The following is a 24,400-nucleotide window of genomic DNA, read 5'->3' as shown; positions in this document are numbered from 1 at the left end:
TGTCCACGGTGAAAACCGGTAACGAGCTAGTGGCCAACACACGTGCGGCACTTAGGCCTGGCCACACTCCAGCCCTGCACGCACAGCGCTCGCAGACTGCAGCAATCTTCCAGCGGCCCTCCAAGGCTGGGACTGCCCCGTCTCCCTTTTGCAGATCCAGACTGGGGTACAGAGCAATGGGGACCTTTGCACAAGGTCATGTAGAGGGGGTTAGGAGCAGAGCCGGGATTTGACCCCAGGCATTCCTCTCAGGAGAACACATTCTGATCAGGTCCCCTCACGCTGTGTGTGGAATCTTTCTCTCATGTCTGAATTCTGCATACTAAACGTGCTATTTTGATAATCACGAGAAAACAATAAGCAAAAGCGCTTGGGGGAGGGAGACGGGAGTACTCACATGCTGATCGGAAGGGAATGCTGATTTTGCCCTGGATGCTGCTGATGGCAACAATGTGGCCTTGTCGCCTTTTGATCATGGAGGGCAGGAGCGCTAAAGAAAGACAGCAGAGGCTTTAGAGGAGGACTTTTCTTCTGGTCACTGCAGACACGCTGACAGGAGGTGACCTCGCTTATCATATGTAGTCAGAGCCAGGGAGGCAAACAGGGAAAGCTTCTGAGTGGGGAGTGCCAGGCTGGTTGGAACTCTCAGGCCGCCTGCGTCCAACAGACCGCCAGCAGGAGGAAGGAGCAGAAGGAGGCAAGGAGGGAGGCAGGCAGAAGCCTAATCACTAGGAACAGTCAGCTCGGTCCCCTTTTCTAGGGAGACCCTCTCCCCTTGACTGGTATCTGTGGCTGGCCACAAAAATGTCCCCACTTTGTGTGGGCTTCCAAACACCATGAAGAGGAAATGGAGGCAACACTATACAAATAAAGCTGTCGCTGAGGAGAACATCTTGATTTAAGGCTAGAAAGCAGATAAAGAAAATGCAAATGAAAGCCCAGAGAAAACAAACACCCAAGCTGTAATGACAGCACCTATTCCGGGGTAAAACAGATGGAGACGGGCAACATCTAGCTAAAAGGAAATCAAGTAAAGTAAAAAGAATGCCAGCCTACAGTGCTCTTTTTTTCCTTTTAATTCAGGACTGTTACCTTTTGTTAGAGCAACTGGGCCAAAGTAGTTTGTCTCCATGACTTTCTTATCCACGTCCGTGGTGGTGTCCACGATGGCGCCCCGGTAGCTGATGCCGGCGTTGTTGATGAGCACATCCACGTGGCCGAAGCACTGCAGGATCTCAGCTGTCGCTGTGACGATGGCCCCAGGGTCTGCGAGGTCAAAGGTCACCATGTAAGGCTTGTGTGTCTGCACCTGGTCAAATGCGACAGAAATCAAATGCACCTTGAGTGACAGGCATGTGAGCCACATGTCCCTGCTTTTCAGAGTGCCGGGAGTGGCCTACCGGGTGCGACCTGACACAGGCTCTAGCACCTCTCTTCCCAAGCAATGTGGCCTGGAGGTTCCTACCTCTGGTGCTCACACCTGACCTGGGTGACTTTACCCCTAAACTGAAAATGACTACTACAGCCAGGCTCCCATCACTGCCTTGTGCCAGCACCGTGCTGTACATCACCATGACATTAAACAGTGCCCCTCCTGACAGGGGGTATCCTTCTCAGGTTGTTCCTTTTGTTCATTTGTTCACGAAACATTTTTTTTATATAACTCCTATGTGCCAGGCACTGGGGACAGGCAGAAAGCAAGACAAACATGGCTCCTGTCTTCCAGAAGCATATACTGTCTAGTGAGGAAGACAAATTCTATAACTGTAAAGAATATCATGAAGAAGTATAAGATGCTAGAGGAATGAATAACCGAGCCATCTAACTTACAGGGCTTCCCAGTGGACGTGAGTTTAACAAGAGATTAAAAGGAGATGTGGAAGTGTGAAATCAGAGAAGATGGCAGAATAGGAAGTGCCAGGAATCTGTCTTTCCACCTGGACGTTGTACTGGCAGAAACTCTCTGAAGCAACAATTTTGGAACTCTGGAGTCCATCTGAATCCTTGCAGCTTCCAGGGCAGTGCTTGGCTGGCAGATTATAGATAATTTTAGTCAATTCTAGCCATCACCTTGGTGGTTAAGTTTTCATCCCCCATCCCTGCATCCCTGTGGCAAGAAGCTGTAGGAAAGACAACCCACACCTCTGGGGCAGCGTGAGGAAGCCAAGATAGGCAATAAGAACCTTGTCTTCTAAAACTCACGGTTGTGTTCTGGTGGTGGATCACTGAGGCGTGGTATGGAGGCAAGTTGCATTATTTTCACCACCAGTGGCTAAAATGGTTTACAATGGATTCAAAGGAGTTAAACCTGTTGTTTTGATAATCAAAAACATAAATAAATCCCCAGAAAATATACTAAAGTGCTAAAGGAAGACACGGACAAAGGCAGAAAATTGATGTATAAACAAAATGAGTATCATTAAATGCCATCAAAGAAACAGAAATTATAAGAAAATTCTGGAGCTCAAAGTACAACTTCTGAAATGGAAAATACACTACAAGTATACAAAGCACATTTGAGCAAGCAGAGGTGTGAATCAGTGGAATGGAAGAGAGGACAACTGAAATTACTGAGTCTGAAATAAGAAAAAAGAATGAGGAAAAGTAAACAGAGCCTAAGGGACCTGTGGGACACCATCAAGTGGACCAATAAATACACTGTGGGAATCTGAGAAGGAGAAGAGACAGAGAGAGGGGTGGAAAGAATATCTGAATAAATAATTGCTGAAAACGTCCCAAACTTAATGAAAGACATGAATCTACACATCCAAGAAGCTCAAAACCAAGTTGGATAAATTCAGAGGCCCACATGAAGACACATTACAATCAAACTGTCAAAAAAAAAAAAAAAAAAAAAAAGAGAGAGAGAGAATGATTTCTGAAGACATCAAGAGAGACCTACTCTAACATAAAAGGAATTCTCAGTAAGATGATGAGCTGATGTCTCATCAGAAACCTTGGAGGCCAGAAGACAGTGGGTTGATAAATTAAAAGGGCTGAAAGAAAAAACTGCCAACCAAGAATTCTGTATCTGGCACAACTTTCCTTCAAAAATGAGGGAGAAATTAAGATTCCCAGATGAACAAAAGCTGAAGGAGCTAGTTACCACTAGACCTGCTCTGCAAGAAATGCTAAAGGGAGTCCTTCAGGTTTGAAATGAAAGTAAGGTGGAGGGTGGTGTAACTTGAAGCCATATAAGAAATAAAGATATCTGGGAAAGTAAAAACACGGGCAATTATAAAAGCTACTATTATTGTAATTTTGGTTTGTAACTCCACTTTTTACTTTCTACATAAATTTAAAAGACAAATGTGTTTAAAAATTATTATTAATCTGTTAATGGGCCAAGCACTGTATGAAGATGTAACCTCTATACGAATAACAGAAATGGGGGAGGACAGAGCTGTAAAGCAGAATTTTTGTATCCTATGAATCCCCTTAGAAACCACAAAACAATAGCTACAGCATATGCACATGAGGAAATGAGAAGGAAATCAAAAACATTTCACTACAAAAACCAACCAAACACAGAAGAAGACAGTAATGCAGGAAAAGAGGGACAAAAAAAGCAATAAAGCATACAGAAAACAAATAGCAAAATGGTAGAAGTTCCTCCTTACTAGTAATTAGTTCAAATAAAACTCTCTCATCAAAACACCGATTGATAGCTCCAATTTTTTAAAAAATCCAACTATATGCTGTGTTTAAGAGACTCATTTTAGATCCGAAGATACAACATGTTGAAAGTGAAAGGATGAAAAAAGGTTATTTCATGTAAATAATAACCAATGAGAGCTGGAGTGGCTGTACTCATGTCAGAATAGGCTTTAAATCAAAAAAGGTTACAAGAGACAAAAAGGACATTATATGCAAGCATACCTCAGAGACATTGCAGGTTGGGTTTCAGACCACCACAGTACAGCAAATATCTCAATAAAGCAAGCCAGAGGAATTTTTTGGTTTCCCAGTAGATATAGAAGTTATGCTTACACTATATTGTAGTCCATTAGTGTGCAATAGCTTTATGTCTAACAAAACAACATATATATCTTAATTTAAAAATATTGCTAAAAAATGGGAACCATCATCTGAACTTTCAGTGAGTTGTAATCACTGATCACAGATCACCATAACGAATTAATAAGAATGGAAAAGTTTGAAATATTTTGAGACTTACCAAAATGTGACACAGAAACACGATACAGAGACATGAAGTGGGCAAATGCTGTTGGAAAAATAGCACTGATAGACTAGATCAATACACACTTGGCACAAAAACCTTCAATTGGTAAAATACACCATATCGGCGAAGAACAATAAAGTAAAGCACAATAAAACAAGGTAAGCCCATAATAATAAAAAGGTATTCATTACAGCAAAAATGTAATAGTTAGTATAAATATTTATGTACCTAATAATAGACCCTCAAAATATATGAAGCAAAAATCAACAGAATTGAAGGGGGAAATAGACAGTTCTATAATAATATTGTGATATTTCAATACTCCATTTTTAAGAGTGGACAGAACAACCAATCAGAAGATCAATTACAAACAGATGACTGAATACTATAAACCAAGAGGACCGAAAAGATGCATATAGAACATCCCACCCAACGACAGCACAACACACATTCTTCTCAAGCACATGTGGAATATTCTCCAGGATAGACCACATGTTAGGCCAGAAAACAAATGTTAGCAGATTGAAAGACAGCTATCATTTAAAGCGTCTTCTTCAACCACAGTGTGATGAAGCTAGAAATCAGTAACAGAAGGTAAACTGGAAAACCAGTGGAAATTAAACAAACCCTCTTAAAGAACAACCGACTCATAAAAGACATAACAAGGGAAATTAGAAATGAAAACAAATACGCAACATACCCAAACTTATGCGATGCAGTGAAAGCAGTGGTAAGAGGGAAATTTATCCCTATAGATGCCTACATTTAAAAAATAAAAAAAGATTTCAAATCAATAATATAACTTTACACCCTAGGGAACTAGAACAGAGTAAACTAACAAAAAGCTAGCAGAGGAAGGAAATAATAAAGATTAGAGAGGAGATAAAATAGAGAGCAGAAATAAAGAAAATCATGAAACCAAAAGTTGGTTCTTTGAAAAGATCGACAAAATTGAGAAACCATTAGCTAGACAAAGAAAGAGAGGATGGAGTGGGTCCCTCCCTAGATAAAAAAAAAAAGGTTATAATACAATTAATATAATATAATTGTACGCCCACAAATAAGATAACCTAGAAGAATTGAACAAGTTCCTCGAAATATACGAATTATCTGAGTCAAGAAGAAATAGAAAAATCTCAGCAGAGATTGAAGCAATAACCTAAAACCTCCCAACAAATAAATGTCAGCCACCAGATGGCTTCACTGGTGAATTTTACCAAACTTTAAAGAAGAATTAACACCAACACTTCTCATACTCTTCCAAAAACCTGAGGAAAGAGAGAACACTTCTTAACTCATTCTGAGGCCAGCATTACTCTGTCCAGAAAACCAGGAATGGAGGGGAAAGTCCTCAACATGGTAAAGGATATTTATGAAAAACCTACACCTAATATACGTTCAGTGGCGTTAGACAGGATGTGTTCTCCCTATGACCAAGAACAAGACAAGGATGCTTGCTTTCACTGTAGGTACTCAACACAGTACTAGGGTTCTAATCAGGGCACTTACACAAGAACGAGTAATAAAAAGCACCCAAATTGGAAAGGAAAAGGTAAAACTGTTCAAAGATGACATGATCCCATATGTAGAAAATCCTGAGGAATCCAGAGAAAACCATTAGAGCTAATGTAAGTCAGTTCAGCAGAGCTGCAAGGTACCAGAAAAACACACACACTCATCAGCTATGTTTCTACACACCAGCAATGAATAATCTGAAAAGAAAATTAGGAAAGCAAATCCACTTAAAATAGCAGCTAAAAGAATTAAATACTTAGGAATAAATAAAACTAAAGAGGTCAAAGATTTGTATGTTAAACACTACAAAACATTGCTGATAGAAATTAAAGAAAACCTAAATACTTGGAAAGACATCTCACGTTCATGGACTGGAAGACTTAACATTGTTAAGTAGTCAATACTACCCAAAGTGATCTACAGATTCAATGCTATCCCTATCAAAATAATTCCATGCTTTGGAGGAAACAGAAACAAAGTCCCAAAGTCCATACGGAATCTCAAAGGTCCCTGCAAAACCAAAACAATATTGAAAAAAAAAGGAACACAGTTGGAAGATTTACACTTCCTGATTTCAAAACTTACTGAAAAGCTACAGCAACCAGTGTGGTACTGGCATTAAGACAGACACACAGACCAATGAAATAGGATGGACAGCCCAGAAATAAACGTTCGCATACATGGCCAAATGACTACTGACAGGGGTGCCAAGACCATTCAAGCAGGAAAGAACAATCTTTTCAACAAATGGTGCTGGGAAAACTGGATATATACATGAAAAAGAATGAACTTGAAACCTTACCTAACACCGTGTACAAAAATTAAGTCAAGTGGATCAAAGACCTAAATGTCGGGAGTTAAAATTACAGAACTCTTAGAATAAAACACTGGAGAAAATCTTCATAACATCTAATGGGGCAACGACCTCGTGGATGTGACACCACAAGTACAGTCAACAAAAGAAAAAATAAACTGGGCTTCAACAAAATTAAAAACTTTTCGGTGGCTCAGTTGGCTGGGCATCTGATTCTTGGTTTTGGCTCAGGTCATGATCTCGGGGTTGTGAGTTCGAGCCCCGCGTCAGGCTCTGCGCTCAGTGCGGAGTCTGCTAGAGATTCTCTCTCTCCCTCTGCACCTCCCCCTCCTCACGTGCACGCACGCTGTCTCTCAAATTACTAATAAAATCTTTAAAAAAAAGTAAAACTTTTCTGCATCAAGGGATGCTGTCAAGAAAGTGAAAAAACAGGGGCGCCTGGGTGGCTCAGTCGTTAGGCGCCTGCCTTCGGCTCAGGGTGTGATCCTGGCGTTCTGGGATCGAGCCCCACATCAGGCTCCTCCGCTAGGAGCCTGCTTCTTCCTCTCCCACTCCCCCTGCTTGTGTTCCCTCTCTCCCTGGCTGTCTCTCTCTCTGTCAGATAAATAAATAAAATCTTAAAAAAAAAAAAAAAGAAAAGTAAAAGAAAGTGAAAAGACAATCTACTGAATGAGAAAAAGTATTTGCAAATCGCAGATCTGATAAAGGATTACTATCCAGAATATATAGAGAAGTAAACTCAACAACAAAAACAACCAACCTGATTCAAAAAAACAGGAGAAGGACTTGAAAAGACATTTCTCCAAAGAAGACATATAAATGGTCGCTAAGCACAGGAAGAGATGCTCAACATCATTTGTAATTAGGGAAATGCAACTCAAAACCACAATGAGATACCATTTTACATCTCGTAGGATGGGTACAATTGAAAAACAAACAGAAAAGAACAAGTGTTGGCAAGAATGTGGAGAAAGCAAAACCCTTGCGCATTGGTGGTGGGAATGTAAAATGGTACAGCTTCTGTGGAAAACAGATGACAATTCTTCAAAAGGTGATACATAAAACTACCCTATGAACCAGCCATTCCACTCCTAGGTGTATATCCCCAAAAACTGAAAGCCAGGACTCAAACAGATAATGTGTACAACTGTGTTCATTGCAACTTATTCACAATAGGCAAAAGGTGGAAACTCCAGTGTCCATGAACAAAGTAATGGATAAACAAAATGTGGTCTATACGTACACTGGAATATTACTCTGCCATGAAATGGAATGAAATTTTGGTACATGCTAAAATATGGATGAACCTTGAAGACATCACGCTTAGTGAAATAGCCGGACATAGAAGGACAAATATTTTCCACTTATATAAGGTATCTAGAATAGGCAAATACATAGAAAGACAGTAGAATGAATAGAGCTTTCTAGGCACTGGGGAGAGGGGAGGAAGACTGAATTACTGTTAATAGGTACAGAATTTTTGTTGGGGAGGGTAAGTATAGAAAGTGGTGATAGTTATACACATTCTGAATGTGTTTAATGCCTCTGACTTGTTCACCTATAAACGGTTAAAATGATTCATACTAGGATATGTATATTTTATTTATATGTATACCGTTTTATGCATGTAAGTACTATGTTATCTATATTTTTCCACAATTAAAATTTTAGAAGTCATGGCTAACCTCCCCCATTTCCCCACCCTAGAGAGATGAATAGGTATTATCCAGGTAAAGGGGGAGCGGAGGCATTCACAGAGGCAACTGCCTAAGCTCAGTGCCAATAAGTGGCAGAGGTGAGACAGGAACCGTGCGACAGCCCTGCCTCCTCAGGCAATGGAGACCTGTCGCCTTCGCTGGTGCAGAGTGACCATGTGGATGCCCTGCACGTGCGGCGGCCCAGGAGTGGCCACTATCTCCTCAGATGCCTGCAGAGGATGGACTGAACCTCTGGCCCACGGAAAACATACCCCTGGCCTCACCTTGGTGGCCAGAGAAGCAAGTTCTTTGGTGAGCTCTTCCAGGGCCTCCCGGTTTCGGCCGCAGAGCACCAGCTTGGCACCCACCGTGTAGAAGACTCTGGCGCATTCTAAGGGAGGGAGAAAGAACTTTGACAGCTGAGGAAATTCAATGCCTTTCTTCCCCAGGGCAGGTCAGTCCAAACTCACTCCGTGTTTCAGAGTACGAATTTGTTTCTTCATGCACCGCACACGTGCGCATCCGCCCCTGCTGTGGACCAGGCGTGGAGCTAGGAGTTAAGGCCCCAGTGACAAATGAGCCCCGCTCTTGCCCCAGGAGAGCTCGTATCAGTGGTATGGCAGACACCAAGGCAAGAGGAAGGCTGGGACCGGTGGACAGATTTGTTAGGTACCACACTCGGAACATTCCATGATCTTTAGCTCTGAACAACCCTGGGGGCATGACTTCCTTTTTCACAGCTGAGGAAGCTCAGAAAGGTCAAGCAATGTGCTCAATGATCAGGCAGCACCAGCCACGGTGAGGCCGTGGCCTGCTGAGGCCTGCTTTTTGGCCCAATCTAGGCTGTTTCCCAAGTCACTTCAGTGCGGCAGGTACAGATCTATGGGGCGTGCTTACATGGTCTGTACAAGCACAGGGAGCGCAGGACTCTGCTGAGAAGGGATGGGGGGCCTGGGAGGCTGTTTCTCTGGAAAGGGCTCAAGGCTAAGGGAGCAGAGTTTGCAAAGCACCTGAGGGGCCATGCACAGATACATCCGGGACACAAACTGGAGCGTCTGACAGCCTTACCAGGCTGGGAAATGACAAACAAACGTGAAGAGTTGAAGCGTGCGGAGTACCTACGACAGTGAAGGCTCAGCAAGGGAGGCTGCAGTTTAAAAGGCTCCCTCCCACTGGGTGAGAAGGAAGGGGACTCGTGGAGACCAGGCTCTGCTGAACCCACTCCAACATCCCAGTAACATCAAGTGAGACCGGGGTACCTCTATTAGTCAGTGTTCTTTTGGTGGCAAGAAAACAGACCCGACTCACACTGGGGCAAAGCAAAAAGAGATTTATCAGGAGGCTGCTGGGATAGCTCCAGAATTAAGAGAAAAGAGCTAAGTGGCCAAGACTTGGGAGGGACAGGAGTGGTTGCTGCCCAGGGCCACTGGCAGCAGGAACCAGGCTCTCTCAGGGCTGGCAGGGCCTTTTCTCCACTTCGTCTCCCTGGCCTGGCTTCTCTCCAAGATGAGAACAGGGCTGCAGGCAGCTCTGAGTCACATCAACACAGCTCCCCCCGCCAGACAGCAGAGGGGTCTCTGTAGTGGCAAGCTTTGCTGCCGAAATCCCAGGAAGGGTGGGGCGGCATCTCGAGCACGAAGCCAGCAAGGGTCACAGGCAAATCCCCTGAGGCCCAGGGGGAAGGGCAGGGAGGAGAGACCTCCAGAACCGGGGCTAACCTGTGGGGGAGAGGGAGGGTGAGGGTCTCTTGCTTCTTGCTTGTTCTGAGCCCAGACATGGCCTGACTGAATGTTCGGTGCCCTGAAAACATACAGCTTGTGAAAAGCACTGCAGCCCAGTGGTCAAGGCACTGGACTCAAACTCGACCACCTACGTGCAACGCCTACCTCAGTCACTTCCTGGTTCTGTGATCTTGGGTAAGTTATAACCTCTGCGCTTCTCACTTTCCTCTTCTATAGAATGCAGGTAAAAACAGCACTGGGACTGAATGAGTAAAACTCAATACAATAGAGAAGAAGTACTATAGAAAAAAGCACCACAGAAGTGTTCACTGTTCTCACATTTCTAAGCTGCCTTTTTAAAATGTTCTAAAACCTTACTGTTGGTGGAAACTGAAACCTGAGGGTTTAAAGAGGCACTGCTTGTCCACACCTGAGGGCTGGTCTCCCTCAAACACCCACGGGCAGTTCTGCTCGGACCCCTCCGCCCGTAGCTGACCGAGCAGCCAGTGCGCCACCGTGTCCTGGGCCGAATCTCAGAGGCTCAGGCAGTCGTGTGGTGTCTCGTACCCCAGCTCAGAGAAAGGACAGGCCTGCCCCGGGAGCTGTGCAAGCGGTTGAGGGGTCAAACCTGTCCCTTCCTGGCTAGGAGCAGAGGACAAGGTAGGGTCCAGACAGGGTGTACTGGTCTGCTAGCTCTTCCCCCACAAAAGTGGCAAAAGCTAGAAGGGTTCAAAACAGGAGGGGAGAACAAATTCCAGCATCCTTTGGGAAAACAGAGAGAATGTTCTTTAACGTCTGGATTGTCTCATGGTGCAAAGCCCTCTCTCTTCACTCGACGGCTCCTCCTTTAGCTCCTCTTACAGCTTTCACGTACCATCCCCAGACCAACACCTCCTGGCATGTCTCCAGGCAGAGTTTTCCGGAAGGCAGTGCTAAGTAGACTAAATCAAGACACTTTCAGGTGTGGTGTATCACCCTCCTTGAAGCTTTGGTCGGTTTCTTCTCTGGCTCATGCTGACAAAGGGCACAAACCCAGACAGAGGTGCAGCCCCTGCTCTGCTTGTGCCTGGATGGCCCGGTCGGGGTCTCAGCCCCGGTGCAGCCCGCCTTGCTGTGTTTCCTCGGCAGAGCGGCAAAGCCAGACAGCAGCATTCCTGAGGCTGGAGCTGCTCATGTGGTTTACTAAATCATTCCCAAAGATGAGGAATCTCAGGCATGGCTGGCTTCCTCACCCCAGTTCATCCTGACGTGACTGACACAACGGACATTTCGTAAGGTGTCACCAGAGTGCAGACGCGCAGAACTAAAGCTGGGGAGAGGCACGAGTATCTAAACAGCTTCTGGAAAATGGTCACGTACATTCTGCTTAAGCTTTGCTTACTAGCACAGCCAAACAGGGAGGAAATTAAAGTCTGTGTAGGGAGTGACAGAAATGAAAACAACAGATTGCAAGGATTCCTTTTTCACTTCTTGAAAAAGCTGACACAGGGAGGCAGGAGGGTCAAGGGAAAAAGGAAAAAAGTCCCGAAGTACCATTTATCTAGCTACGGCTGCCAGATGATTCTCCAGCACTGCCGGCACTCCTGCCTGTTAAATCAAGAGAGTTATTCACGACCTCAGGGCTTAAGCTGGCTAAAGTGGGTATCTAGAACATTCTGTTCCTTTAGTCAATGGTCTTACTGTTTTATAAGGATAAGCTCATGTAGCTTAAACATACAAAACAGGAGACAAAACAGGAGAAATACAGAAAGCTGTCTGAAGACTTATCACATGATCCAGGCTTTCAGAGCGGCCGACAGGGCAGGCAGAGCACAGCCACCAAGGACCACTCACAGCCTTCCTCCTCCAAAGGCTGAGGTGCAGCAGCGCCTCCGTGGTGGCCACCACAGGGCCGGGTGTCCTTGTCACGGCTGGGGAAGAACCTGTTCCTATTTTATCTGGCTGGAGGGGAAAGAGATCCATGCACTCTTGTCCTTCAGATGTGAAACGGGGCTGCATATAAGCAGAGTGATTTGGAATCTGGGAAATGGCTGGGCCAATATATGATAGAAATATATATATACACACACACAAACAGGTTTTGTTTTTCTTTCAATTACATTGTCTATTCCCTTCACAGTCTTAGTTTCCAGAAGAGGAAATGTGGAATGACCAAGAGGACAGTGTCTTTCTTCAACATTCACATGTTGGAGCACCTGCAAGTCACCACCCCAGCCAGCTCTCAAATACTATTCAAGGACTTAAAAAAAAAAAAAAATGCTTCTCTCTGAGATCAAGAGAAGTGGCTGCTGACTACCCTATATATAGGAGCTGAGTAAGGTCAGAGGACTGACCATGGCAAAGGGCCCGGAGGCAGCTGTCCCCACGCGGTTCTGGGTATCTAATGACAGGCCGAGGGTTCACCCGCAGAGACCTCACCTAAAACATGAGAGTGGCATACAAATGAATCCATGTTTTCCCAGGCTCCCTCCTGCCGACTGCAAGCCACTTCCTCTGCACACAAGGCCCCGTCTGTTCCTTTATGTTCCTGCAACACGCAAGTGCTTCCCAGCCTGCATGAGCACGCTGCTCCCGGCTCTGTGCTTGTCGGCAATGCCCTCCTTGCCGGCCTGTGCTTTCCTTTCCCTGGTCCGCTCCCCCAGAGGGAAGAGAAGACTTGAGTCCTGCAGTCATACCTGGGGTTTGAACCTAGAAGTCCTAGGGCAAGTCTGCATCTTGGCTGTGAGGATTCGGAGGGATAAAGTGCAAGCCAGCACATCCCCCTACTGGGCCTGGATGGGAACACCCATTACTGAAGCGTCAATATCCTGAGATAAGTCCTGGCCGCTCTCCATCGGACTGTGACCTCGCTGAGGGAAGGGACCCTGCTTTCCTTGGTTTGTCCCAGCACTTGGTCTGGAGCCTCCCAAACGGGAGCTGCTCGGTCACCGCCAGCTGTGCTACTCCCAACCAAAAGATGCAGCACCGGTGGGTTTACCGCAGTTCTGCGTGCCGCTCAGCCTTCTTCCGTGGCACCGAGCGCCAGCGTGGACGACAGGCTGGGGTGGTGTGGGACGTGTACAGATGCCGAGAAGGAGGAAGCTCCGTGAGATATGCCTGCGTGTGCCGCTCACACTCTGCCAAAGTCAATGTGTGTGTGTGGAAGGGAAGTGATGGCAGCTCTACAAACTCATCTGTGTGAGGCCGGGGGTGGTGGCTGACTCTGGGCCAGCATACAACCCCTGGGACCCAGAGGCTCAACGTGTTCAACAAATTAGACGGAACTAACTTGAAGAACTGAGTATCTGAAGTATCACTTAGTCTGTTCTCGACCTGCCAGGGCCACGCTCAGGGTAGAGCTGGAGGCACAGTCCCGGGGAGAGGAAGGTGAGGGGAAGGGGACACCAAGGCCATGAACTGGGGTTGCTCGCTGAATCCAGGAAAACGCATGCTTTGTTTGGCCCTCACAGAGGTAAAAATGTTTTTTAAGTTAGTTGCCGTATTTGACAATTGGGAGCCTTCACATAAAAACCCCAATTTCCACAACCAGCTGGAGCGGAGTAAGGCGGCCCCTTACGTGAGACACGGAGTGTCCAGTTTGCCACAGTCTTCCTCATGGCTTTCGCCTCCCAACACTGATGCCGATGAAAGTCAGGGGCCATTTCTCACCGCACTTAAGTTCTTGCCTTTTCCAAGTGGACACACTCTTGTTCCCGAGTCACCTAGCCTGCTTCACTTACTTGCACCCGAGCGGCGGAGGCGCTGCTCCTGTTGTCTGGGTCAAGTTCCCTGGCCCCTCCGCCCGCCCCCACAGCACCGCCCGCAGGACCCACCTCGCCCCAGGCCCGAGGTAGCGCCGGTAATGACCACCACGGCGTTCCGCAGGTAGGCCTTCATGCGCATCCGCTGCAGCAGCTTGAAGACGCTGAAGATTCCCACGCAGCCAAACAGCAGCGGCAGGATGGCCGTAGACGTGAGAAAGTCCATGACCCTCACCTTCAGCAGACTCTTCCTAAAGAAGCCCAAATCAAACGAATTTGTGACAAAACAGGAAAACTCAAGGGCCTTGCCAGCCCCCCTCCCGCCCAGACTGATACAGAGCCCAGATCTCTCTCGTGAGGACTTCAGCTGAGCCCAGCAACCACCCTTCTAAGGCCCTGCGCTCTATGCCGACTGCGCAGCACAGTGGAACCTGTTTCCGCTCACTATGACTGACATGAGCAGACAGCAAAGCCACAGACCTTGCGATGCCTCTCAGAGGCGCACAGCGACCCCAGAACAAGCTGAAAGAGTCATTCAGCACGGAACCCAGTTACCCGTGAGTGTGACAGGAGGCTCTGGCATGGCCACACTCCCCGATTCTCCTTCAGAAACCTATTTAGGGGGACGTAAGTACACCCATTATCATTCTCAACCCCTATTTGTGTAACTAGAAAACGTTTTTTAAAAAGGAAAAAAGAACACCATACCAATCCTTCTACCCCTCCCTAAGCAGATGGATGTTTCTGGGTGGGGTGTACCCTGGATGGCGTCTGCGATGGCCCACAAATGTCCTCCTGGCCACAGGACTCACAGACACCCAAAGGGAACTCAGCACAGAGGGGAGCTGCCCTTTGCCACAGACTCAGGCTGTGAAGCGGAATGCCCTGCCACGCACTGTGGTGTGTTCTCCCTAGCATTTGCCGGAGAGCCACGGCCAGCCACAGGAAATCAGGAGGCTACAGGAGTGTCTGGGCAACAGTGGCAGTCAATTCTTGGGATCCGTTCCTTTCACGACTGCCCAAATTTCCTTACTCCTCCAAGCTTCCTTGATTTCTTGTCACTTACCCAAGCCCCCATGCCCTAAGCAGCTGAGAGAGGAGGGAGACACAGGATTAGAGGAAGGTCAAGGAGGAGCCAGTGAGGAGCAACACCGTGTCTGTCACTTTGAAAGAAATGCCCTGTAAAGCTATTTGACAAGTGGGCTGAGTCTATTACACAGAAGGCCCACCACCCACACTTCTCCTCCAGGACTAAGATATTAGGAGCATAGGCTCATACCAGCCTAATGCTTTCAACTCTTCATCAGATTGGGAGTAAGTATGTAAAACCCTCACTCACCTGCTGAACGTCCCATGTCCTCCACTCCATATATTTAAAAAAATATTTCTGCTTCCATTCCCAAGACAACATCAACTCTGTGGGTACCGCGAAGCCAGGAACCCACTGAAGCCCAACACAGATGAGCTGAGCTGCTTTGATCGTGAACCTCAGGATCAGGGTCAGCTGTCCTGATCTAGGGTAAACTGCTTGACTGCAAAAGGGTTCTGCTCAGATTTGAACCGCCAACTCAACTAGTTTAGTATTTAGTTTACTTTTTCATCTGCCTTTCTAAATATATCCAATTTCTTGGTCACCATAAAAAATTAACATTCTTAGACAAACATCTGTAAAAATGACTGTTTCCCATCAAGCCCACTTAATCCACTTCTGAAAAGTCCCCAACGACTGTGTGCTAAGTGGTTACATTTCCCTCTCACCCTCCATTGTGCCAAGCCTACACTCGGGTGAACTGGCAATTAAAGTGGCTTCTCAAGTGCCAAGCTCTTTCCCCGGGTACTACTGGCACCACCCCCTGCCCACAACTGGAAGCTGAGGCCAGGTGTTCTAGCCTGCAGGCGAGGCCGAGCCTCAGGGGAAATGTTAAGAGTCCGTGGACCCTTCGTCTGGCCCCTGGGAGTACTGAGATCGGTGCGGAGCAGGGACTGGTACCTCCGCAGGTCTGTGGGTCTGCAGGTATTGCCTGGGGGCCTTCACAGGGCTCAGCCCCTGAAGCCTGCAGGGTGTATGAGTATTTCCCAGGGGTGGGAGAGGTGAATTCTGGGGGGCAGGGATGACTGCCAGTTTGTTAGTGTAGATTTACCAGAAAATTACAGCAATTGACAGAAAACACAGGTAGGCCCCAAGGTAATTATAGCTCAGAACTTTCATGTAATGAACTTGGGGGTAGGGAGCTTTCAACCCAGCAGGACGGCTGTCTAGGAAGAGCTTTATCCCACTGCAAGCCCAGATCCTTATACCAGGCAGATCCCAAGGCAGACCACCCTGCTTGGCCCAGAATTACACAGGGCCTGGCTACTGCCCAGGATGACCAGGGAGTTGAAGAAGGGACTCATGAAGGGACAACAAGCCTCAGCCCCTCGGTGGGGGTGCAGAGCTCCATTAGGTGAGCTGGGGGAAACAGCTCTGCGCACTCCTCCACAGGCTCCTGGAGACCAGAGCCTTGTGGAGTCTGCCCATTTCAGACCTTCAACCTGGAGCTGAGCCAGAACTCCACTGAAGGCTACAGGGGTGTCATGTACCAATATGCAGCCTGTTGCCCCTCAAAATTCAGAGGCTGCAGAGACCACATGGAAAACACTAACTGTGGCAAAGTGACAGCAGTGCAGGGGTTACAAGGGTGACCCCTCGAGTCAGCCTGGCTGGGTTCACATCCTGGCTCAGTCACTTACTCACCAGCCTGGGTAAAGGACCTCCCCACTCTGGGCCTCAGTATCCTCATCTGTAAAATGAGGGTATATGATGGTCCACCTCACAGGTCTGTTGTGAGGTCAGCTGAATTAATACATGGAAATGTGTGCGCAGTCCCTAGAAAAGTGTAAGCGCTCAGTAAATGTAGTTGCCATTGGCATCATCATGACCCAGAACTAACTAAAAACTCCTGGCCCGGGAATTAGTTTCACAGCAGTCAGCTTTCCAAGGTTGTCTGAAAGAGTCCCTGGTTTATGAAAACTGGTTTCTTCCAAATGAAGGAAATTCATTAAACATAGACCTTGCTGGAGTTTAGTTTTTATACCTTCATAAACCCTTTGGTTTAATGACACTAACAAATAGGAAAAAAGAAACCCTGACTTTGTCAGAAGTCAGGATCCCATATGCCAAGGTACGTGTCAGAAAATGTGGCCACCGTGAGTCATTGAGGCCAAGACAGCAAGGAGAGCACAGACAAGTGCCCAAATGTCCCTGCCTCCTTTTTTCACACCCAGGGAGGAGCAGGATGAAAACAAACCCACCTAGTAAGGTTCACCCCGTGAAGACAATGACAGCTCCCAACAAACTGCATTTTCATGCACCTTTTTACAACCCAAGCCAGCAATCTAGGACACGAAGAAAAGAGAGAGAACTACACACCGTCTTGTACACTTCTGGGATTCCTTGTGCACCTGACACAACATCGCATGCCAGCCTTGGTCTCCTGGCCCTGGGGACCACTTTGCCTGCGGCAAATATGGCAGCAGGTTAATGGGGTCCATCCTCGGCCCACGGGCCGGCTTTCTGTGGGGAGAGCGCACATCTGCATTCAGTCTGGCAAGTCGTTAACAGAATCGGAATGCAAAGTCAATTAGAAATCAGCACCAGTTGTGCCCAGCTAACTCAGGATGATGATGGTGGGAAAAGACATTCCAGAGCAAGCCATTTATCTGAGAGCATTATGCTCAGTTTCAGGGTAGGTATTCAGGTCACTTACCTGACCAGGTAAAGCTGGTCATATTGACAATCCCAACTTTCTGGGAGTTTTTCAAAATTCTTAAAGACTTTCCCCCTTTGATTCCACTCTTCAGTGCACGGGGCCATACTGCCAGGCCCCGGGGCCGCTAGGCCTCTCCCGTCTCTGAGTGCTAGCTGGGTCAGCTCCTCCGTGTCTCACCGTCGGCAGTGAGGATGGCCAAGAGAGCAAGACACGGAGGTAACTCAGCGCTACCGCCTTGCTGTGGTGTCCGGGGGCATTCTCCAAGCAAACAGACAGCTTCAAAGTGGAAGAAAGGAATTGTGTCCTGACTGGCCACATTTCCAGATTAGGAAATACATCTCCTATGTAAAACAAGGTCAGAAGGGGTCAGTTTTCTTTGAAAACGGCATAGAAGAAGAACTTTAATATGTATACAAATTTTGCATTTTATACTGAAATGCTTAACTCAAGTTTCAGATAGAACTGGGAAGGCAAGATTGATGGTATAAAAAGGGAGTGGGGGGGGGATCTAGCTCACAATTTCTAGCATTTGGAAATCAGCTCATACATAGAAGGGACAGCCCAGCATCACTGTGAGCTACAGCAGAAAGGAGGACAAGTCACAAAGAGAGAGTGAGGTCAGAAAAGGAAGAAGGCGAGATAGCCCCCCTCGAATAGAAACCACAGATCACACAAGGTCTAGAAGTGCGAGTGCACCGCCTAACAGAAAAGTAGGCACTCACCGTCGTGTCTACTCTCTTAACTGACAGGGAAGTGACCTGAAGCATGACCTTAGGCTAGAAGCCACATCCACTGGCGTGAAGAAGTTAGGGAGTACAGGCGTTCACACACTAAGCTCGTCTGCTTGTATTTTCATATACCACAGACTACGGAGCTCTAGACCTAAGTTAAACAGGGTAAAGGGAGAAAAGCCCCTTCCTGGGTGAGTGTTACCTGGGCCTGGACAGCCAGAAAGTTCATGGGTTCTCACTGCGACTTTGAAATCCAGCTGTTCCTTTATTCCACCGAGAGGTTCTTTAAAAGGGCTTTTGGAACCTCAAACTGGAAACAAGACTATCTCCAAGAAATCAGCTCTGAGCAGAAATGTCACTTTACTGTTATTTCATTCCTCATCCTTTAGTCAAAATTCTACATTGCATTTCACAGACAGAATCTGTTCCTAAGATTCCTTTCTTCTCTCAACCAATTATAAAAAATAAATGGAACCATCCATAAAAACAGGTTGTTGGGAAGCTACTCTGAACCACACACAGAAATTAAACCTTTAACAGCCGCACCCGAAAATCAACAGAGGGTATCCGAAAGCCCTCCACAGTTAAAAAATAAAAACGATTTCCGGTCTGAAAGAAGGACTGGTCATGAAATAATTTGTCATGTTATGCACAAGAAAATCAGGCTAAAGGTCAGAGAGGAGTTCCAGCTGGAAGGCAGGTCGCTGAAATCATGCAGCAAGGAGTGGCTTAGTATCACCAAAAGCATTAGGATCCCGTTCTCACAAACCTACTCTTGCATTTCGTAACTGACGACCAGCACTGAACAGCTGGTCTATTAAAGCTGACATAAGGTATGGGTCATGCTTATGACCCTATCTGAAGATACCTATCTATTTTCAGAAAGTAAAAGCAGAGTAAAGCTGCTCTTTTTTGGTCTCAAGCGTATGAGAAGCAGCAGCTAAGGCCGTCTCGGACTGGAAAGAAAGAACAATATCCTACCTCAGATGACAGCTACTTTGCCAGTGGTGGGTCCCGGTGCCAGCGTCTTCTCTGGTCTCTTGACCTGGGGCACGCTGACTAAGACTAGAGGCCAGAGGACACCTTCAGGTCAGCAAGCCCTCCCTGGAGCGCCGGAATGAGCCACCGACGAGTGGCCTGGAGGGTGTATTTTGGGATGCCAGCCTTAGGGGCCCCAGTTTAAAGGAATGCAGGCTGGCATTAGTCAAGATAAAAGCAAAAGGCAGGCCCGAGACGACTTCAGGCCGGCCTCCTGAGCGCCCACTCCTGGGAAGAGCAACCACGCTGAAGCAAGCCGGCTCTCCAGTGAGACGCTGAGCACACGCTGCACAGCGGCCCCGGCCAGGGAGGGCGGGAAGAGAGGTGCCAGCACGGCTCCAGACCCTGCAGTGCAGGCTACCCACACAGCAGCGGGCCACCAGAGCCGAACCGTTACGACGAGCCAAAGTCTTCGCTCTGCTTCTAAAGACAGCACTGATGATGTCTACCTAGTGCCCTGCCACAGCAAAGCAATTCTGGTGTCTAACATGCTTTATAAGATGAATTCAGTGTCACTGGAGGATACAGGAGCGCTCTCACTCTCTTTCCTAGAAAACACACAAGAGGCCCTGACAGAAACCAGACGGCACACTCGCTGTGAGGGTGAAGCAGAGAAAACACTACGGTGGCACTTGGGGGGCTGGGCTCGAGTCCACCATGTCGTGTACTTGCTGCACGACATGGGCAAATTTACTCATGACCTGCAAGTATGTACCCTAATTTCACAATGCGGACGATTATCCCAATGAGAAGACACATAGGAACACCCAGTACATGCTAACATCCTGAACAGACATGCTCCTGACTCCTAAACTCATGAAGGAAAGGCAGTCCCCAGAGAGGAGCTGGGAAAGGAACTAAACATGGCAGCCAAGCAGACAGCGTTAAGGGCTAGTCTTGTTTAAGCAGGCTAGGTACAAAGGCCAAACGTATGACTTTATGCCCACACCCCGTACACCAAGTGCCGTCCAGTACCAGACTCGGCTAAGACTGGGATGTAAGGCAATGAATAGGGGCGTGGTTTCTGACCTCGCGGAGCACACGCCTAGATGGCGGGACTGACAATAAACAGAGAAACAGAAGAATTAAATGATCAGAATTGTGATAAGGAAAGAAACAATCATTGTAAAACCACAGAGTGATGGCCTGTCCAAAGGGCAAGTCTTGCCTGAAGCTTTAATTCAAAGTCAAAACAATTCAAACCACTATGCTGGCCACACAACACACGACCGGGCCCAGGGCAGCTGCTAGTTTCTGACTCTTGAGTTTTAGATTATTACCTTAAAAAATTACATATAGTAATCAATATGACAAAGTACCCATGTAAATATAAAGTCAGGAATCCGGTGTGTTTATATGTTTTTTCAAAGATTTATTTATTTTATATTTAGAGAGAGCGACAGAAAGAAAGCATAAGCAGGAGGGACAGAGGAAAAGGGAGAGGGAGAGAATCCCAAGCAGACTCCACACTGAGCATGGAGCCCAAAGTGGAGCGAGGTTTCACAACCCTGAGATCACAGCCTGAGTTGATACCTAGAGTTGGACACTTAACCAACTGCACCACCCAGGCACTCCAAGAATCCAGTGTGTTTAAAAGGAGCTGGTGGGGCCCAAACCAGAGTATCTAATAGGAACTGTGCATGGGTATCAGCTTCAGAAATAAGAAAACACAGTAAACAATAGTGTACTCAAACGTGGGCACAATTACACACTATATCTGCTATAGCATAAATTCACTGCACAAACATTTACTGAGCACCTACTGTATGTCTATTTTTCCAGGCTCTGTGGTACAGTGAGCAAACAGGAAGCAAATTGTTGTCCTGTGGAGACACCATATCAATTAGAGGGGCAAACAGTAAAAAAGATAAGCAAATAAAATGTACATCAAAAGGATTCTAGGACAAGGGTGGAATAGGAGGCACCAGGAATCCATTTCCCCACCTGCAGTTATTACTGCATGGGCAGCCTGTCCGGTGTAACCGTACATCGTAGAACTCTGGAGTCTGTTGAAGGCTTGCAGGTTCCCTGAGAAGGCCTGGCGGGCAAGCTGTGGTTAATTTCAGTCCATTTCAGCCGCAAGCACAGTAGAGGCTACACAACCTCCACCCCATGGGCATGCAGTTGTGCACCAGATCCTGGAGCAACTTGCATACAGCGTGCTGGAATGAGGGTGGGTAAAAAAGACCCTGTCCTCTAAATATCAGGGATTTGTGCCTGACTGCCGATTGCTGCTTCTGATCAGAGAGGCGCAGACAGGGGTGGGCAGCCAGTGTGGCTGCACCTCCCTGCATTGTAGCGAGCCTCTCCACCTCCGGATGAGGTGCTGCGAGGGTACTTAACATGGCCAGCAGCATTTTGTCTTGTCTTCATTTCCCTCTTTTTCTCCTTTTAGGAGCCAGTAATTAAAGAGTAGGACATTCAAAAGCAACTGAATACATAGGGAAATTAGAAATTGACCATGAATGTCCAGGAAAAGGCACATGCTCAGAAAAGACCCAAGATGACCTCAAGTTCATAGATCAGTCTGATCATAGGCACAAAGACAGCTTACAAAAATAAATATGCCAATTAATTAACAAAAAACAGCAAACACTAGGGAACAGAGAAAATCTGATTCCAGAGATTAAAATGTCCGGTGTTCAACAAAAAAGTCAAAAGGCATACAAAGAAATAGGAAACTATGACCCATTCAAACAAACCATCCCTGTGAAAGAACTACAGATTTACTTGGCGAAGACATTAAAACAACTGTTTAAAGGTGATCAAAAAACTAAAGAAAGACATAGAGACAATCAAGCAAATAACGTATACAAAGAATGGAAATATCAATAATGAGACAGAAGACCTAAAATGAAAGCAAAAAGAAACACTGGAGTTGAAAAGAATGACAGAAATGAAAAATTCACCAGGGCGATTCAAAGGCAGATTTGCGCATGCAGACAACAGAGTCAGTGAACTCGAAGATAGGGCAATGGAAAGTACTGAAGCTAAGAAATGAGGGAAAAAGACTGAATGAAACTGAGCAGAATGTAGGGGACCCACGAGACACATCAGGCTGACCAGCATATACACTGTAGAAGCTTCAAAAACAGAAGAGAGAGAGAAAGGGACAGAGAGAATACTTGAATTAGTGGCTGAAATCTTCCCAACTTTGCTGAAAGACATGAATATAAACACCCAAAAAGGGGCGTGTGGGTAGCGCAGTCGTTAAAGCGTCTGCCTTCGGCTCAGGGCGTGCTCCCGGCGTTCTGGGATCGAGCCCCACATCAGGCTCCTCCGCTGGCAGCCTGCTTCTTCCTCTCCCACTTCCTGCTGTGTCCCCCCTCTCGCTGGCTGTCTCTCTGTCACATAAATAAATAAAATCTTTAAAAAAAATAAAAAATAAACACCCACAAACTCAATGAACTCCGGGTAACATGAGCTCAAAGAGACCCATACCAAGACCTATTATAATCAAACTTTCTAAAGGCAAAGACAGAGAAACTTGAAAGCCGGAAAAGTGATTTGTCACACACAAGAGATCCTCAATAAGAGTACCAACACATTTCTCATCACAAACTTTAGAAAATAAAAGGCAGTGGGCAATATAGTCAAACAAATAGCACAACTGCACAAGTAAGTCCTTCCTTACCTGTACTTACTTTAAATGCAAATGGATTAAACTCTCCAAAGGACAGAACTTGGCAGAACAGATAAAATCACACGATTCAACTATATGCTGCCTACAAGAGACTCACTTGAGATCCAAAGACACAAACAGGTTGAATGTGAAAGGATGGAAAAGATACTCCATGCAAACAGTAAGAGAGAGCAAGGGTGGCTACACTAATATCAGACAAAATGGACTTTAAATATATGAAGTAAAAACGGACAGAACTGAAGGCAAAACAGTCCTATTAAGAGTAGTTGGAGACTGCAATATCCCACTCATAATAATGGAAAGAAGGAACCAAAATAAGGAAATAAAGGACTTAACATAATAAACCAACTCGGTCTAACAGACATATAAAACGCTATCCAACAGCATACACATTGTTCTCAAGGACACATGGGACAATTTACTAGACCACAAATTCTCAAACTAGTCTCAATATTTAAAAGACAGATATCATACAAAGTATCTTCTGTGACCACAACAGGATAAAGTTGAAAATCAATAATGAGGGGCGCCTGGGTGGCACAGTGGTTAAGCGTCTGCCTTCGGCTCAGGGCGTGATCCTGGCATTCTGGGATCGAGCCCCACATCAGGCTCCTCCACTATGAGCCTGCTTCTTCCTCTCCCACTCCCCCTGCTTGTGTTCCCTCTCTCGCTGTCTGTCTCTATCTCTGTCAAATAAATAAATAAAATCTTTAAAAAAAAAAAAAGAAAATCAATAATGAGATATTAGAAAATACCTAGAGATAAATAAAAACAAAAATATAATATACCAAACTTAAGGTATACAACAAAAAGAATGCTAAGGGGGAAATTCATGGCTATAAATATGCAACATTATAAAACAAGAAAGATCTCAATGACCTAACTCCACAATTAAAAAAAAAAACTGGAAAAAGAACAAACTAAAGTCAAAGCTAGCAGAAGAAAGGAAATAATAAAGATTAAAGCAGAGATAAATGAAACAGAATAGAAAAGAGAAATCAATGAAGCCAGAAGTTGACGCTTTGAAAAGGTCAACAAAATTGACAAAACTTTAGCTAGATGGACTTAAAAAAGAGAAAGAAAAGACTCAAATTACTAAGATCGGAAAAGAAAGCAAGGACGCTACTACTGATTCTACAAAAATAAAACGGATTACAAGAGAGTACTATGAACATTATACGCCAACAAATTGGATAACCTAGGTGAAATGGACACACTCCTAGAAACACAAAACCTACCAAAACTCAACCATGAAAAAACAGAACATCTGAATAGACCAATAACTACTAAAGAGAGTGAATCCATAATAAAAAATGTCAACAAAGAAAAGGCCCGGGGGTATCTGGGTGGCTCAGTCAGTTAAGCATCCAGCTCTTGATTTTGGCTGAGATCATGATCTCAGGGTCATGCTGAGCATGGAGCCTCCTTAAGATTTTCTCTTTCCCTTTGCCTCTCACTGCTGCTTGCATATCCCCCCCTCTCTTTCTCTCCAAAAAAAAAAAAAAAAAAAGAAAGAAAGAAAAAGAAAAAGAAAAAAAAGTCCCAGATCCCAACAGCTTTACTGGTGAA

The 24,400-nt window shown here is 46.0% G+C and overlaps 1 protein-coding gene across 6 annotated transcripts in view; it reads right to left on the bottom strand.

The window, feature by feature from the left end:
• The window catches only part of DHRS7B (dehydrogenase/reductase 7B), a 56,144-nt gene that overhangs the window by 6,193 nt on the left and 25,551 nt on the right, over positions 1-24,400 (bottom strand). For 3 of the 6 annotated variants that reach the window (XM_040630175.1, XM_040630176.1, XM_040630177.1), the window contains exons 2-5: positions 13,743-13,921; positions 8,494-8,600; positions 1,093-1,266; positions 398-490 (exon numbers count right to left, since the gene is read on the bottom strand). In XM_040630175.1, the coding sequence (XP_040486109.1) occupies positions 398-490; positions 1,093-1,266; positions 8,494-8,600; positions 13,743-13,921 (553 nt within the window). Of the gene's footprint in view, positions 1-397; positions 491-1,092; positions 1,310-8,493; positions 8,601-13,742; positions 13,922-19,131; positions 19,401-24,400 lie in introns of those variants that run through there. The other 3 variants (XM_008685953.2, XM_008685955.2, XM_008685954.2) reach the window with 2 other exon arrangements.

Source organism: Ursus maritimus, unplaced genomic scaffold, assembly GCF_017311325.1.
Source record: "Ursus maritimus isolate PB19 unplaced genomic scaffold, ASM1731132v1 scaffold_14, whole genome shotgun sequence".
Lineage (NCBI taxonomy): Eukaryota > Metazoa > Chordata > Mammalia > Carnivora > Ursidae > Ursus > Ursus maritimus.
This window is presented reverse-complemented; position numbering and strand designations above follow the sequence as displayed.